General features: G+C 35.2%; 1 protein-coding gene across 1 annotated transcript; it reads left to right on the top strand.

The window, feature by feature from the left end:
* The first annotated feature begins 3902 nt into the window (after positions 1-3902).
* On the top strand, positions 3903-7695 carry LOC143447158 (gap junction alpha-8 protein-like). Its single transcript, XM_076947106.1, has 6 exons — positions 3903-4260; positions 4398-4602; positions 4747-4793; positions 5313-5423; positions 5748-5922; positions 6295-7695. Exons 1-6 carry the CDS (start codon positions 4021-4023, stop codon positions 6573-6575), a joined length of 1059 nt encoding a protein of 352 aa, XP_076803221.1. The 5' UTR covers positions 3903-4020; the 3' UTR covers positions 6576-7695.
* Positions 7696-18013: the final 10318 nt, after the last annotated feature.

The raw sequence follows: 18013 nt of genomic DNA, 5'->3' as shown, positions 1-18013 counted from the left end.
GCTGTACGTCGCTCGACGATCAAACTTATTCAAATGTCGAGTCCATATTTGATGACACGTTCAACGTTGTACCGTAACACCGGCACAAAATTGTAATCTAAGTAAGGATTTATAAGTTTCGCTCATTAATAGTTATCAATGCATAGTACCATCAGCTGTATCATTTATACCCTTGTCCACTGCGGTAATGTCGGGCTTGTAGATGGGCATCACAGCCATTAAGTGCTACTTAGAGGAAACACAGAATTGGAATTGATGAAGTGCTATAACAACTACACTTACATAACAGCACCGTGCATGAGAGACGTAAAATATGTTAGCTTTGCATGGCATGGTAAGAATCGTCATTACCATAATTAAACACAACTAAAACCTTCCGTTGTTTGGTTATTGAATTCGCATTACTGTACCACTTGGACTAATTTCCTGGCGTAATGTTTTCCTCGTAACTTGCAATCAACGCAAATTGTTAATTGCTAAACATTATGCTTGCAAAATAACAAATCCGTTTTCTCCGGGGGGGACTACGAAGGATAAACGTTTATAATAGTAAACAAATTGTATTCACTGGAGCATTTTTTATTGACCACGACAGAAGGAAAGTTATTATAAATGTGAATGCAAATCTTGTTGCGAAGAAATTCGCTCGTTCTTTAGACAATGTTTGAGTTCATAAGGAATGAGATAGCACGCTGCCGGTGCTGAATTGTATAGAGATAGTGGAGAAAGAGATTACGCTTCTTTGTATAGCCATTGCGGGAAGCTGTAGGACCAATCAAACCTATGAAAAGCGAGAGCACAATGAATTTTATCATGGAATATAAAGCTCCATGTACTTTAAAACCGCAAATTCAATTAATTGGAAAGCTGAACATTGTATCGAGCCATCTACAATTGCCCGTATACAAGTCTGTTTAATGACGTGTAGTAAAACTAATCGTTAAACGTCTTAGAATTTACGTTTTTTTGCATAAAAATCATTTTCGTTTTAACAGAAAACACACGGAAAAAATAATTCAATTTGTAAAGTGTTTTCCACACATGCTTATGAGTAGGAAAATATGCCGACTAAACCTAACCCGGAATAATCCCAATACACAAGAGATATAGCAAAGCAAAAGTTAAAATTTGTAAATGACTCAGATAATTTTTGATAACTTGGGGATTTTGGTAAAAATTTAAAACAAAAAAAAAGATTGGCCATGATTCTGACTAAATCACAATTATTGTAATAGTGGTTTGAATAATTAAGAACGGGAGAATGGACTTTGTGTAAAACGCGATTTTTTTCAGGAACCTTTAACTGATTCGCGTATGGCAATATTTGCTTATGCAGTAACACGAAGACTGCTGTAGCCTACGTGATATTCAACTTACAATGATGGCGAAGTTGACCCACGTCGCACGAAGTTAAAGTTAAAGTCCAAACTGAAAATCTCACAGTCACTAAACAAATGGGTTTGTGCGTTGGATTAAGCCGGACAAAGAATAAGCAGGCTATATGACGTAACATAATTTTAAAACCTGCTATATCATCAAGTGCATGACGAGAGCGCGTTCGAAAAACAAATCGTAACATAAACTACATTTCAAAAGCTCTTGTTCGGCCAATACAAGCATAATTATCTTAACAAGTACCATCTACCAGCAAAAAGAGATAACTGTGTGAACGATACAAAGCGTATTTCGCCACATGCATAACCGCATACCAAGAACAACTTTGATTGTTAGAAATAGAAACATATTTAATGCTTTAACATTTGTTTTCGTAACGATTTAGGAATCAAGGTGGCAAAATGCGAGAGACAGAAAAAAAATATTTTTCTACGTTAAAAAACTAGTGACTTGCTTCAAGAATAGGTTAGATTTTGTTCAAACGTTTATCAGGTTACATACAGAATATATTCAGGATTAGAAATAATTCAATATTGGCTAAGTCAGGCTGAACAGATATTGGAACAAACGCTTTTACGTAAGAGACTTCGCAATAAAAGTAAAGTTTGGTTCTTTTGTCAGCAATGTCTATTTGCCTAAAGGGCGAGTCCGGATTATTGGGTCACCATATATTTTGACGTCACACTCAGGGGTGACTGGGCCCTGAAGGATTTGACGAAAAGTTTCCGTGAAAAGCATTTAATAGTTTTCCAAACAAAATGACATACACGCTATGAAGCATCAGCTGCAGTAAAAGCAAGAAAGCAAGAACCATTCGCAAACGTTGCAAAAACTTGTACCAAGCAGGTTTTGATTTATGCAGCCCAGTACGGTGAAACCGTGGTAAATTCTACAGCGAATTGAACATAGTTGAGCTGGACTTTCATCAGCTAGTTAAACATTTACCCAATTCTAACCCCATTTATCATTTATCGCAGGCAAAGGTTGTTTTTTGACGTCAAAGTAGAAACGTCTGGTATATGAGGCATAATTCGCTGGCAAAAGTTTCCATAAATCCTTCCAATAACCTGAATGATGGGACAAGCAAAATTTAATGGTAATGCATCCCAACTTAAAACAGAAGTTATAAATTTACATCCGCACAGTTTGATGAAAGGTTGAAAATTAAGAAAATTTCAAATTCATACAAATACTAACATTGGGATTACCAAGATTAAGTTTAAAGTAAAATTATTGTTTAAAACCGGTGGGACAAGGAACTCAAGATATTGCTCTCAGAGTTTCATGCGTATCGGCTAGCATTTTCCCTCGTCAAACTTTTAAATTTTACATTGCAGTCGCAAACATTTTACAGGTAGGTGGTAAAAGCTATTTTTCTATTAATATAAGTATTGGCTGAATTGGAAACATTTAGTTATTCTGTTAGACTACATGAAGTTTAAAGTAAAAAAGTTAAAATACATGAGATGTTTGTGATGAAGGCTTTGAGCATTAGCGTAACTTTTAGGTGGTTATAAATGCACAGCAAATAATGTTTATTAAAACTGATGTTATTAGCACCATGGTGCCATTGACATTTAGTAGTCCAAGATAGGTTAATTTAACTAAGAACGTTCCCTGATTCCGTGAGTAATTAGGTGCGTTTGTTTGTGTTATTTGAAAAGTCGCCACGTTATTTTATAAACAAAATACAATACCGAAGTATAGCTTAATTTTTGCAAAAACAATAATTTATCTAAACTTAAAAACATTAAAGCAAACGAAATACACTTGTCCAAAATTATGAAAAACATAAGCACATATGCTTTTTGCTTATTTCGTAAAAACGAATTTAAACTTTCTGACTGAGGGCAAATATAATATTCTTTAATTTAATAACAAATGAAATATTCTTCTATAGCGAAAAAAAGTGTGTTTGAAAAAAACAATTAAAAAGGATGGATCAAATATTTAAAATAGATTCTGATGGCGACGTAGTCCAAAACCAAGTTTATTAAACGACCTTGCTTGAAGGAGAAATACAGTCGAGAAAAACGAGCGACGTAAAGCAAAGTTCGTTTAACTTGCCTACACGTCACAATCGCAATTTAACTTTAAACCGCAAATAAGCGCATCTAAAACTAACGCATAGAAGAATGGGCAAACATTGCTCACCCATACATATATTTATATAAGAGTATAAAACAAACTTTAGTGATGCGAGTATTAGGCTACCTCCACTTGGAGTAATAACTTTGCGAGAGAAGCAGACGTAGAACTTACATAAACTAGTAACTTGTAGAACAGAAACAGCGTTGATAAAAAACAGGGCTGAAAGAGTTATATTAGCACGGTACTACGAGGCGTGTACGCCTTGTTGCGTTCCAATCTTGTTCAGGTAAAACAGTTTTAGAATTTTTTATGTTACACCATGTAGGCCTACTTGGTCAGATTGAGTGAGGAAAATGTAATCTAGCGTATATTGGGCTTTTATGAGCTCATTAATCCGCATGGCTGTGAATTTCTTATATTTCTATACTTTACAGGAGATACGATAAAACACCGGTTTATAATTTAGGTTACTGAAAAGACTAAACAACCAAAGCAACAATTTTAAAGCATCACAGAAAAGTCAACTGAACCGGGATGGCGTGGCACATTATTGAGAAATTACTCGAACAAGTTGCAGAACATTCAACTTTAGTTGGAAAGTTTTGGGTCACCTTTTTCTTCGTTTTGAGATTTTTAATGGTTATCTCGATCGCCGATACCGTGTTTGGGGACGAACAAGGTTCATTTATATGCAACACATTGACCCCTGGTTGCCAAAACGTTTGTTTCAACGATTTTAGCCCGATATCTTTAATTCGACTTTGGGCACTTCAGGTATACGATTTAGTAACCAGCTTTACGATTCAAAACAGTTTGTAAATCGATGAGAGTTAAAATATGGCGCAGCTGCGTACATAAATATTCAATTAAAATGAACCAGATCATAAGATTAAGCAATTCCTTTACTTTAGATATTATGTGTCTCGCTACCCACGGTCGTTTTCATGGTTTACACGGCCCACAAAATGGCAAAGATCAGCCAAGCAAAGAAGCTTCGTCAAGATGAGAACGAGAAAAAGAAGAAACAAAAGGAAGAGGCGAGGAAAATTAGAGAGGAAGCAAGGCGGAGGGCGATGCAGGAGAGGAAGAGGCGCATGGAAGAAGGGGGACCTCCAGGTAACTTCTGACCGTTTTCAAGCTGCTCATTCGTTGAAGAATTGCTTATCTATTATGATCAAAGTTATTGTCAATTCTTTTTAGTTTTTATCCACTTCTTACTTCTTCGATATTGTTATAATTATGTTATTTTTGTGAATATAGATTACAGTGCCGTAGAAGAAGACGCATTCTTACCCGCCGACAATGCTGTAAGTAAACATACTGAATTAGTACACTGCATATAGACTTTTCACCTATAATTCCGGCTACTGTGGCAGAATAATCATTACTTTGCTTATTCATTGAATAAAAAAACTGTTACAAATCAATTAAAACCAAAGTGTGCTCATGTGTTGTAGTCCATTATGAGCTCGTTTAAAGTATTAACAACAGATGGTTTATTTAAGTAACATTATCGGATAGAATTAAAAATTTGCGCAAGATTGAACAAATTACGTTTTAATGTATTACAACTAAGGTTATGTATGGAATACATTATTTCACCAAAGTACTTTTATATTTTTCTTTCGAATCGATTAAACGGAAACACTTCTGGAATGTTGGTTCGAAAACTGAAATCATGTCGAGCATGTAATTATGAAGTACAAAAAAGAACCTCAAAGCTCAAACTTGGCGTTATATTATTTACAAGTCGAGAATGTATTTTCTCATATGAAACTATTAAATATAACCGAACTAAAGCATAAAATTTTTAAATATTTGCTTAGAAAGAGGAAAAGGAAGATAAGTCAGGAAAAAAAGATGATGACGACAAAGTTGTTGCAACAAAGTTGGACTCTGACACCCCGTCCCGACTTATGCTTGCCTACGTTGCCCAGGTGAGTGACATCGAAAATATGATGAAGTCATCATGTCGACATAAAATAAAATTTCCAGAACCTTCGGACATCAACCTTGTGAATCACTAAATGTGCAAACATATCACATGCTTGCGTTTCTGGCATTGTCGTGGAATGCAAGCTCATTAGATGTACTAACAATACTCATATAAAATTTCAATGAAGTAATCAAACAATAATTCCTTTTTTTACCAAATTATTTAAGAGTTGTTAATGTTAAGTCATAAGCTTAAAAACAAATTTAAGAAATTAAATATTCATAGTTTAACTGCAATCGTAGCATCAAAGTAAATGTATTAACAGGTTGTATCTCGACTGACGGTAGAAATCGGTTTTATGGTCGTACAATTCAACATCTACGTTTTCAAATTTTGGGTTCCCGAATTGTTTAAATGCGCGAGATGGCCTTGCCCAAACGTGGTTGATTGTTTTGTTTCCAGACCAAAAGAAAAGACGATAATGCTTTGGGTTATGTTTGGTGAGTAGTTAAGCATTATAGTTGTCTAAAAATTTGTTTCTCAAGTTGAACATGTTCATATAACAAGTGAATTTAATCGCCTATTCTTAACTTTTTTCCCCCATCTTGGGCTTAAAACATTTCAAAGCTAACGCCTACCATAAAAGTATGTTGCTCACGTAACGACGTCTGGTAAAACATGTTTGAAAAGTTACACTATTTACCGAGCAAACTTCAAAACGTCTTGCTCCACCCCGGCTAGCGATAAATAACTTTTTGCGGGAGCAAGAGAGTCAAGTTAATAAATAACCCCGTTCGAAATAACTACTCTTAAAGAACAGCAAATATTTGACAGTCTCAAACTCGATCTGACACAACGTGTTGGTTTTGCAGCAACGGGCCTGGTCATGATCGTATTAAATGTCATTGAACTTTACCATTTGGGAGCAAGAAAAATCTGGGAAGCATGGAAGACCAGGGGCCAAGACATCACAAAAGAATACAAAATATCCAGCAACATGCCTCACTTTGGCAACCACGGCAGATACGGGGGTGGTGGCGGCGGCAGGTACCCAAGGGGATACCCACAAGCTGTTGGAATCCGTGTTGGCTACGCACGTAGCAGTCTGTCGGGAGAGGGCGGCAATGACTACGACGGAGATAGATTTATATGATCTCTATAGCCATTAAATACCTTTACACAGGTGAAATAAGACATTAAAACAGTTAAATAATTTTATTTTTACTAACTTTTTACCAGAAACATTCCAGAACAACGAAAACTCAAAATCCTTATCGTCATCTATAGCGTCATCTAACGTTATAATACTTCACGTAAATTAATTTTATCGTTAAATCGTCCAATGCTTTTACGTATCATGAACTAAAATTAATGTATTATATCAGGCAATTTTACCCTTATTAAAGCAGTTCTAGAAGCATCTAAAATAACTAAAAATTTTTACTGTATTACGTAAGTACAAAATACCAGGCAATTGCATGCTTCAAATGAAGTTATGTAGCGGCCTCTGAACAGGGTAATGTGTAATGATGTGTAAAATATTTCATTAATGTCAAATGTACATAAAACAACGACGTAATGTTGTAGTTTTGTTAATTTTGAATGGAGTAATTTTTTGCATTAAACGCTATTCATATTCACGTGTTCATAACAAAGCGAGCCATTTGTTCAAAATTTCTGTAATGCAATTTCTTGAACTTATAGATGAACTTTTCTGTTATTTGTACATACACTATATACCTAGAAATTGTTTAATAGGAATATTTTTTACGGTGTTTGTTTATTATTAGCGTGAAATTTTTAAAGTAAAAAACCATGCACCATTCCTACTTTGTTTACAATAATAGCCAAACGTGCAAAAATGCCAAATATAGTTTGTATAAATGTATACATCAATCACCGAAGCTGCTACAGCTTATTGTTAACTTGCAATTACGTGTAGTAAACGCAAAACCAAGTAGATCTAACTGAAAGCTTCGCGTACTTTTGCAGTTTATATCAAAATGTTTTAGCGAGTTTGTATGTTCTTTATAAAACGGGCATTGCAATGGAACTGCCTAACTTTAACATGACCGTTTTGGTAGTTGTGTTCTATTTTCTGTGAACGTAATCGTTTCCAAGCAGTTATACTGTGTTTGTAGATATTCTATATCTAATTTTGTATTTTTTGCTTTTACAATCAATGGCTTGCGTTAATTACAACCTACAATTTAATGTATCAATCCATTATTTTTCGATTTATTGTGGGACAATAAAAATGGCTTTTATTTATAGTCTGTGTGTGTTTTTTTGTTTTCGAGAATGCAACCGTCGTGAAATAGGAATTCATTTCTGAACGTCGATCGTTCGTTACATGTATTTTGTATAAATATATGACACTTCGAGATCACTATGTAGTTTTGAAGTTAAAGCCTTGCTTGATGTATGCTTAGCTTAACCTACAACATGCTCAAATTATCACTGGCCTGCATTTTTCAACTTCAAAATTTTTTTTCACTAAAAACATGCAAATATCGCAAATTTTGTGGCGCTGATTCCGAATCTGTGGTCTTTTTTATTCTAGCACATCAGGTTTTTGAGATAACTGTTACACGTGATATAGCGTTTTTGGTGAATAATAATCGCAAATAACGTAAGGTGTACAACAAGCTTGACTCGAAAAAATTCACAGTTTGCACAGAATTGTTACACATCTTTGTCCTCTCATGATAAAACAAGAAAGATTTTTGAAATATGACAACAATAGCCATGCAATCCAGTAAAATGATTATTATTGAAAGCACAGCGGTTCACTACCTCGATATTTATTTCATTGAAAATGCACGTCTACCTGATTTTCTCACATTTTTAGTAGAGTCTTCTCTTTTAAGACACCAGCAGTAGTCAGCAATCATGCTGACATGCCACTTACCCTGATAGCGTTCTTCCATCACCATTATCTCGTGGTGAAAACGTTTACCTTGTTCTTCACTAAACTTCCCACAATTACCTGGGAAGTAGTCTAGGTGGGAGTGTAAAAAGTGCATTTTGACGCTCATCCTGCATCCAAGTTTTTTAAAGGCACCGAGCATATCTGTAATAATTGGAGGCTCTGTTATTTCCAAGGAACTACTGGATAACAGCTTTTAACCCCTTCCAGGCTTGCAATTCCGTTATAGACAATTTTTTTCGAAATCTTCATCCTTCAACAGTTCTCTGATTTGAGGTCCAGTGAAAATATTAGCTTGCAGCTTAGCTTCGGATAAAGACGAAAACTTTTCTTTTAGGTACCTAAATCCTTCTCCGTGTTTGTCCATACCTTTCACAAAGTTTTTCATGCACTCTTACTAGATGTGCCTTCACATTCTTAGATCCTGGCAGAAACTCATCTCTTGCTGGCCACAATTTCCGAGTAAAGTGGGAAGTATCCGCCCTACTGTCCCAGAGACAAAGAAAACAGGGACATTTAGTGTAGCCATCTTGAAGCCCAAGTATGAGAGCTACAACTTTAAATCAGCACATATCAACCAGTTATGCTCATGGTACTTTATCATTTGCAACAGAATTTCTATGTTTTCATACGTTTCTGGCATCTCAGTAGAATGTGCAACAGGTACTGATGGCACAGTTGGCCCATTGTACCGCAACACATTTCATGCTCGTCTTCGAAGAATCTATGAACAGTCTCCAATCTTTTGCTGAATATGATATCCCAAATGTTTCAACTATACCCTGAACATCCTTACAATAAACCAGAGTACTTTCTTTACTAAAATATTCTGTAAATTTTTTCTCTCTGTGGCGGTACCAAGCAAAACTTGTACTTTTTTTCTAGAAGATTCTTTTCCTTTAATCTTGACGCTAGAAGTTGCGCATATTCTTTTGAAAGATATAACTCTCTTGTGAGATCATTCAGCTGAGTTTTTCAAAACAGCTTTGGAGAGTTATCGTTTATTCCTTCCTGATAGTGCTCTCCATCACCTGCACTTCTTTCAGATTCAGATTCTCAGAAGCTTTGCATCTCTGCTAAAGGATACGGGAATTTCATCACAATGTGGTACAGGCCTCAATGCTGACTTTAAATTAGGGTACTTGATATTGGATTTGTTTGTTCTGTTAAACCCCTTAATACACCATACAAAAATAACAGTCATTGTGATGGTTTTTTTGCTCCCTCCATGCCGTAGGGACGCCAAAGGGAAGGCTCTTGAGTTTTTTTCTGGTACCAAATACGTAGCTTTGATGCACATACGTAGCTCGTTGTGATAACAAAATTTATCTTGATAAATTATATCCTTTTGACAAAAAAGTGGGTAGTAAAACGTAAAAGTGAAAAAATATAGAGTTTTTCGTCGACCTTAACTTTAAAACCTGATGTGACAGGCCAAAAAGGATGGCATTTTTGATATCAGCGCACCAAAATTTGCTAGAAAACGTTGACATCATACAGAATAAGATTTTAATGCAAACCTGTGATCAAATGCAAGCGATAAACTACATAAAGAAAGTTAAGATGAATAAGAACACGTTGCAGCAAGGCAAACGGTGTCATACAACAGTAAGTACACATAAAAAGTAACACCTATTACTTGAATGTGAATAGTTATGATTGACTGTTACGTTTATATCATATGTTTGCATTTTAACAAAAAATTCATGCTGGGTATAGCTTACTTATAAGCGTTACGCTAACAAACATGCATGCTTTTTGCATATAACTTCTTATAGCCAACTTCACTATAACATTTTTATGCTGGAAAGTACACATAGAACATAGTTATGCTTTTCAACACTTTTGCAAGAATCAATAAAGTTTTCTGACAAACAAAGCTTCTGTGTTGCAAGCTGATGATACGTTTTGTTACAACAAGCCGTGACCTTTAAGTGTGAAGAACCACAAAATTAACATAATTCACAAGTTTGATATCAACAAACATACTTCTGTGAAAATGCAGTTACTTTGTTAGAAGATATCTATGAAACTTTATTTTGGAAGAACTTTTTATTTTATCAAAATGAAGCGAGCAAAAGCAACGCAAAATTTCACACACCACTTTGAAAGCCGTTATCTAATATATGTATGCGTTTCTGCAAAAAAAATATCATGCCATAAAAGAAATACTGGTTAAAGCGATACTCTAAAAACAAATAAATAAATGACACTGATTAAACATACGTTGTTTCGACGCTAGAGGGCAGACCCGAGTGTTCAAAAGCTTTTAAAAAGAAAGTTTTGTCATAAAAAAAATCTCAAAAGGTCCCGATTTCATTAATAGATCGGGACAGATGTAACTAGATTAAAAGCGACTCTCTATTTATTAACATGGACGACATATCGATCCTTAAATGGCATCGAACGGAAAGCAAATTGAATATATCTTTGGTTGCTTGAAACACATTTTAAGTCGCTCCCTTTCAAATTCACAACGATTCATTTCAGGAGCATAGGGCCAAAGCTTCGCGGCACAGATCGCGTTGAATCTTTCGTAAAGTCAGGGCTAGTCTATGGGTCGGCATAATTTCCCTTGTGTCTGTGTAATAGCTCGGTTTATACAAGGATACATACATTCAGATTTGGAAAAAATCAATAATGGCTAAAAAGCAAAAAGACGGGCGAAATGAAATTAAAACTTTCGACATGAAAGCGCATAAAGATAACTCTGGAATTAATCAGGTTTCCAAATGTCATTTTAAACCATTCTTGTTTTTGTTTTACACGTTTCGCAATCGATCAAAACCGTGTTATTTTTTCCATGCATCAAATACTTCACCATTCATGTACTGTATTTTCCGAGATTTGTGACGTAATAGGGCCCATAATTTATTAACAAATTAAAATTTTGAAATTAAATTATGGTTTTAAAATGATTTTATTTGAAATGATTAGGTTTGCATTTGCAGAAAATTAATTGGATATAGGCAGAGTTAAGTGCGTAAAACGTGTCAAAATGGAATGATTTAAAATTCGTCACTAAGAACAACATTGGGTACCAACGCGAAAGGTGATAAAGACAAACGAGCCATGGAAATGCTAGAAAAAGTTTTGGGATCCATCCATTTTCTATTGGATTTAGGAGTTATTTTTGCTTGTCTGTTTAGTATCATCCGCCACTTGGTGACGGTATTGATCATGTTTAGCCTGGTCATTGCAAAACCTGGGGAAATCAGTCACGTCAGACTGGAGAAAGATCGGGAGATTTCATCCGAAAGGACGACTGCGGCTTTTGCTTCGTTTCGCGTGAACCAGATTCACCAATATTTCATTAAACTTTCTAAATTTCCGCGCTTAACCTGGGACAAAGTTACCTGGACCACGACCATCTTTATACTGTGAGAATGAGTTTTGAAGCAGTTTTGGACGCTTCGTGAAATATACTTTGCCATCAATGCAGTAGCCTATACTTAAACTATGCTTGCGAATGTTTTTTTTTTCTGACCAATTTACTCAAACGAAGGCACGCAATTCTGTTTTTGTCGGCTCAATGAAACTGCGTTCATTTCAACGCTTCTTCATCAATCACGTGACCAATAGCGCATAAAATGAATGCGCAATGAAGCATCAAATACGAACAGCTATTACGAATACAATAAACAAATCGTGGAAAATTTACATAGAAATTTTGACCACCTAGGGGTCGTAAAACTTTGTGACAGAGGTCAACCTATGGTGAAATTTTGTTATCGTATAGTCCAATAATTGAAATTGCAAACTCAATCAAACGATTACGGCCAGCAGTGGCCATTAAAACGTAATTAAAATCGTAAGTTAAAGTAAATAATTAGATATAATCTTCGTATAATTAGACTTTTACTAAATCGCAAAATGTAATTACAAGCATTGGCCAATTAAAGGAAGCATAAAAAAAGCAAATTCAACGCGGAAGCCAACAATACAGTTAAAGCTGGTGGGGAAGAGTTTAGTAAACTTTAGTTAGTGTGGAATACCAAAAGACACATAAGCGCCAAAGCAATTGCCTCTTTGTACATGCGGTCATGAGACTGTTCGATGTAGATGCTTCTGTAATTGAGTAAATCAAACATGAAAATAAATCAAAATTAAGCAAAAGGACAAATTGGGAAAGAGATCCAGCATATGGTAATGACACGCCATTACAAATGTCCAAACCAATTAAATGTGCGCATGAATGAATTCTTTGGCGACCGCCTAGTTACAGAAATTAATATGCCATCCTTTAAACTGAAATGACCATTGAAACTCCTCAAATGACCTCCGTCTTCAAGCAGTACATACAGTGTGACGTAATAAACGAAGCGTGCGTAACGCGCTCGTTAGCATTTAGGCGACATATGGAAATCTGACATAAATGATGACGACACATTTGATTTGGGAAGAAACAGGCCCGTAGTAAATCAAGAATTGATGTTGTCATCTCGTTTATGGATAGCGATAGACTGGCAGTGATGTGTAAAATTTCCCAAAGCAACGGTTAAACCTTATGTCCGCAAGGAAGCGTATTCACGCGTATAAGTAAAGGACAAAAGAAATATGACAAACACTTTCAGTCCCCGGCGAGACGGTTAAAGCGGCATTTTATTCCAGTAAACGTTTTATCGAGTTATCGAAAGCTGAAAATGGCGTGAAGCGAACATTTGATTAAAGCAAATTGCGGGAATTGAAAACTAAAAAGAAATGTCTGGAGTTGTTGAAAGAAATTTAATTATACACCGGTGCAGGGCTGAAAGAATTCATCCAAGGCATGCGACTTGTCCAGCAATTTCATTTATTATTCATATCGTCCTTATTCGTTTTTCATCGATTGGTCACTATATGTGCCAGTTATATTTATGAAACAATCTAACCATATACTTTCAACAAAGTGACTATTTCGCTTCTAAGTTTTGGCTTTTCGCCATTTCCGACGTCGGCATTGCTTTGCAGCCGTAGGTTATAGTTATTCTCCAAAAATTTAATACAATGACTTCGGAATTTCCGGCGCTAATTTATGTCACATTTTCTTGATATTTTTCACCCTTTACTGTCCCCACACCTATTATAGTTGGTAATTTTAAATACTTTCCCCGCCATTATTGGGATTCTTTGTGACGTTTGAATAATGCAAATTATCGGACTCGAAATCATTTAATGATTAATAGCGAAGTGACAAAATGCTTACACTCTCCAACATCCAACATGGCCCGCTGAAACTCGAAAATTGTTCTCATTTTTTAGCCAAGAATAGTCCCGCAGCGCACTATAATAAATTTTCATATACTTTTATGACGAAAATCGTCATGTATTGACATCTGTTGTCTGTGACTTGCCACACTCGGGCATTTTTCTCCATTAGCAACCGGTGTCTTTTTCTTAAGGAGCAGTTTTATTTCATATGCAAGGCGTCATATAATCGTTCAATTATTTATATGAACTTTTTGGCTGGCATTAATTTCAGCAAAACATTAAAAATGATAAGTTTATTATTCCGGTCCAATGGCAAACGTGTATAAGAAAACGTGAAATAGATGTATCTGTGTGACTTTGACGAATAAACTCATGTTTAATTATGATTAAAAGTTTGCATCCCGCCTGGGCAATAACACAAAAAATCAGGGTATTTCTAATCAAAATCGTCTAAAAAAATTAAGAAAGGCATAACTTTTGATCTAAAACTGCTTCTGTTGCTACACACAGACAACAGCGATTTTATAAGATCAAAATTTATTTTCAATTTTCTGTCCGTTTTTTTTTAATTTCTTTATAGGATTATCGATGATTTAATTCGATAAAACGTTTATGTTTTAATCAAAATTTGTATATTTTTGTCAAGTTGCAAATATAAATTTAACTTAGAGGCATTGGTATAGCAAAATTATTTCTGTGTAAAATAATTGACAGAACAAACTTGGGTAAAAATGCAGATTTACGGTCTACTGTCACTCCGACATTTATATAAGCAGCTTGACAGGAACCTCTTTGCTGACAAAACCCCAAATTATAAACATTACAGGTCTTTCGTGAATTAACGGTTTTAATTTCTTAATATTCCTGTGAAGATTTTTCTTTTTTCATATTGCTATTTTCACTTAACACCTTGCCCTGAATAAGACCTGAGTAAAAACCGGATATATTTGAAAGAAAAAACTTCATATTTTCTCTATATATCCGTCAACATAAGGTTGGGCTAACGAGAGAGAACGTCCATGAGTCAGTTAGGAAATACTATCCCACTTGAATATAATAGGCTTATAATTTTCATAATCAAAAAATATTCATTGAAAAAGACGAAAAAGTTTATGACTTATGTTCAAAGTATAATATACTTCCTGGTACATTGCCAAAATGCAGGCGCAAATCCTTCAACGGGAACGCTTGTTGTAACGGTATCACAAATCATTAATATTGACTATGACGGTCTCTTTTATGTTATGCCGTCATTAAAAGTGGTGCAAGAAGAAAATAAGTATTAAATTGAAGAAATATGGGAGTGTGTTTACGGAAACCTATTGACCAGATGTACAGGTAACAGATTGATCACCACCATCTTGATTAAAATTTAAGATGATAAGTTATGCCGTTAAAATGGTAATACTGGTGCAGTTTGAAATACTTATAAAATATTACACAAATGAATTTGACGGGTTAGGAGAAATATTATAAGAAAATTGTTACCAAAGCCTTTCAAACCGCTGTCTCTTAGAATTACAATGCTTTTCTTACTTTAAGTTAAAGACGAATATTATATGGAGTGTGACACTAGTCAATTCATTACGTTTTTTCTCCATCCATCAAGATAAGACTTCAATGTCACGGTACGCTTTGCAAAATAATACGGACAAGTGAAGACTAACAAGATTTATGGAATTATCTAAACATCAGTGTTTTAACAGGTGGATTGCCTAGCATAATAGAGCATTCATCATCGGCATATTGATGGTAAACATTCTACGCTTTCATCGAATTATTACCGATTTTGTGAGAGTTTTCTTTCGAATTCTTTGAACGTTTCTAGGCTCAAAAGGTTTAAAGTTATTTAACGGATGATATGTTCTGTTGTGGCTCATTGGCGTACATTCACCCAGCTAATGAGTTAACCTGTTTACACTTTGCTTGATGAACAATTCCCATGCACCACTTACGTACAACAGAAGTGAAGGAACAACACTACGACCTACACATTTATTCAGCGTTTTAGAGTTTTGACAAATGTCAAAGGTATTGAAATACTAGTTTGAACGCAAATGGCTCAGTTATTGATTATACAATATGAATATTTCAACGACAATTTATAACGACCGGTTTTATTACAAAATACTATATCACACAGCTATGTCATAACGACAAAGCAGAATGTCAACGAGAGCAATAAATCGTATTTTATTGTTGTTTCATAATGCTATTTATGATGCTTGGTGCTTTCAGTTGTATTGTTAATCTACGGGGTTGCTTTTATGGCATATGATTTTTATGGCCATTATGACGACCAAGGGGATAGCTCTCAGTGTATACAGCATAGTGGCAGAAAAAAAGACGTTTTATAAAGCAATAACTAATGTATTGTACAATACAGTTTATTTTTTCACCAATAACGACTAAGTTACGATTACAGGTAAAACTACGCCGAATATGATAAGAGCAAATAGCAGTTCAGTGATACAGTTGAATTTAACGATGCACCTTGGAAAACCTTCAAATATCAAAGGAAAACAGCTGCAATGTTCGAATACAATTCCTTGGAATATGGAACCTGGATTTTACTGCCTCATTAATCGGCTCTTTACGTGTTTGCTTTACTGAAACGTGTGTTTGAAGCTCAGGTGGTGTAGCCAAAAAGAATCTATAACGAGTTATTGTTTTGTTATAATATACCATGTCGTTACAACCCATAAAATTCTTAAGCCTCCATCATATAACAATAAACCCGGGGGTGAACGACCCAGATTTCAAATGGAAACGTATTATAACTGGATCATGTAATATCGTAAATTGAATAAGTCATTTAATGATAGTGAGGTCAGAATATAGCGGCATTTGTCGAGTAGGTTAAGCTTGAAACGGTCGCAGCAGTGGTGTCGACTACTTTTTGTACCTCGCTGATGAAATGTCTGTTTTTGAAATTGCAAGTTAAAATTTCGAAGCTTTAACGGTGGATGAAAACACTGTTTATTACAATACAGGATTCGATGAAGTTTATATAAAATGGGGAGTCAACTTGTGCCTAGTGAGAAATGAGAATTCTTTAACATGAAGTAAGCCTCTATCAGAGCGAAACGATAAGAAGATCATAGTATCTGTTGCTTTTAGCAATACGTATGTTACTCATCACTTCAAGGATAATTTGATAAAATTAATAACCAGCATAATAGGATCGCAATAAACGTGAAAACGCGGTTAAATCGGTAGTAAAACTACTGTCATCACGTCATAATGTAACATTATTCTGTCATAGAGCAATTATTTCGGATATACCGCGACTTGCTCAGTTGGGTTTTCCCAACTGTAACTCGCAACCCATTTTCAAGAGTTATGCAAAATATTTACGCCTTGTACTTCGGGAAGCATCGATGGATTTACTGTAGCAAGAAATGTTGATTTGCAATATCGTATCTACTTCAAGATTTCCCGTGAAAATACAAATAAAGCTTGAAAATATGAAGGGCTTGTTCATAACTTCAGATGCAAGCTTATGGCGAAGGGCACCCAGAACCTTAATAAACGGTGGCAAATTTATTTCGCTTGTTTTCTCTCGATCAATTATTGTATGAAAACGAATTTAGCGACGAAATGTTTAACGCAAAATCATTTTAGAATTGATTTGTGGCAATAAATTAGAAATTTTTATTATGGCGTTTACACGTCTCCAGGATAAATTGCCGCGCATTTCGTTGCCAGACGACCTATATGTGAAATAAAATCGTTGTGCAATACAAAAGAAGTAAAATTGTCAATACCAAATCATTACAAAGGGAAAAAGAAAAAATTTCAAGAAAAATTCACTTTAAAGGATTTTTCGTCACTTGGTGAAGAACTCGTTCATCTCGTAGAAACGATACCCGTAAGCAGCTTATGACGCAACAAGGGCTAAAACAATTTCTGACTTTGCTGTTATCACAAGGCATGCAAACGTAGGCCTTTACCTTGTCATAACTGTGATGTCTAGCGAGGGACTTCGATTTTTGTGCAAAAATTCCGCTAATGTAGTGAAGTGAAACTGAATAGAGAATTGCAGTGAGAAATGAACAACATAATGCAGATTTTAATGAACCCTTTCCTCAAACAAGATGCCAAGCCGCACAAGAAAATTGGGTAATAAATGTCAGTATATTAGTATAAGTCATTGCGCGTAGGACAAACAGGTGATCCTACCAGAAGCAGCACCGTGGTTTTTTCAGCAGCCTTCAAAACCCTTTGTGCTTTATTGAAAGCCAGTACCTTATACAATACACGCAGCGTCGAGACAAGCTGATAACAAAACTCATGTAGAACAAAATAATAGACAGCAGGCAATACACTGCCTCATATGAGACGTTTTTGGCTCATGTTTTGAGACGACAAAACACGGTATAAAATTCACCTCACATATCTTTCATACGCCGAGACATCTATTGTGAGGTAAAAAGAGAGTTATTGCTTACAAAAGCGTATTTGTTACCATA

Source organism: Clavelina lepadiformis, chromosome 2, assembly GCF_947623445.1.
Source record: "Clavelina lepadiformis chromosome 2, kaClaLepa1.1, whole genome shotgun sequence".
NCBI classification, from domain to species: Eukaryota; Metazoa; Chordata; class Ascidiacea; order Aplousobranchia; family Clavelinidae; genus Clavelina; species Clavelina lepadiformis.
Note: the sequence above shows the minus strand (reverse complement) of the source record. Positions and strands in the feature narration are given on the sequence as shown.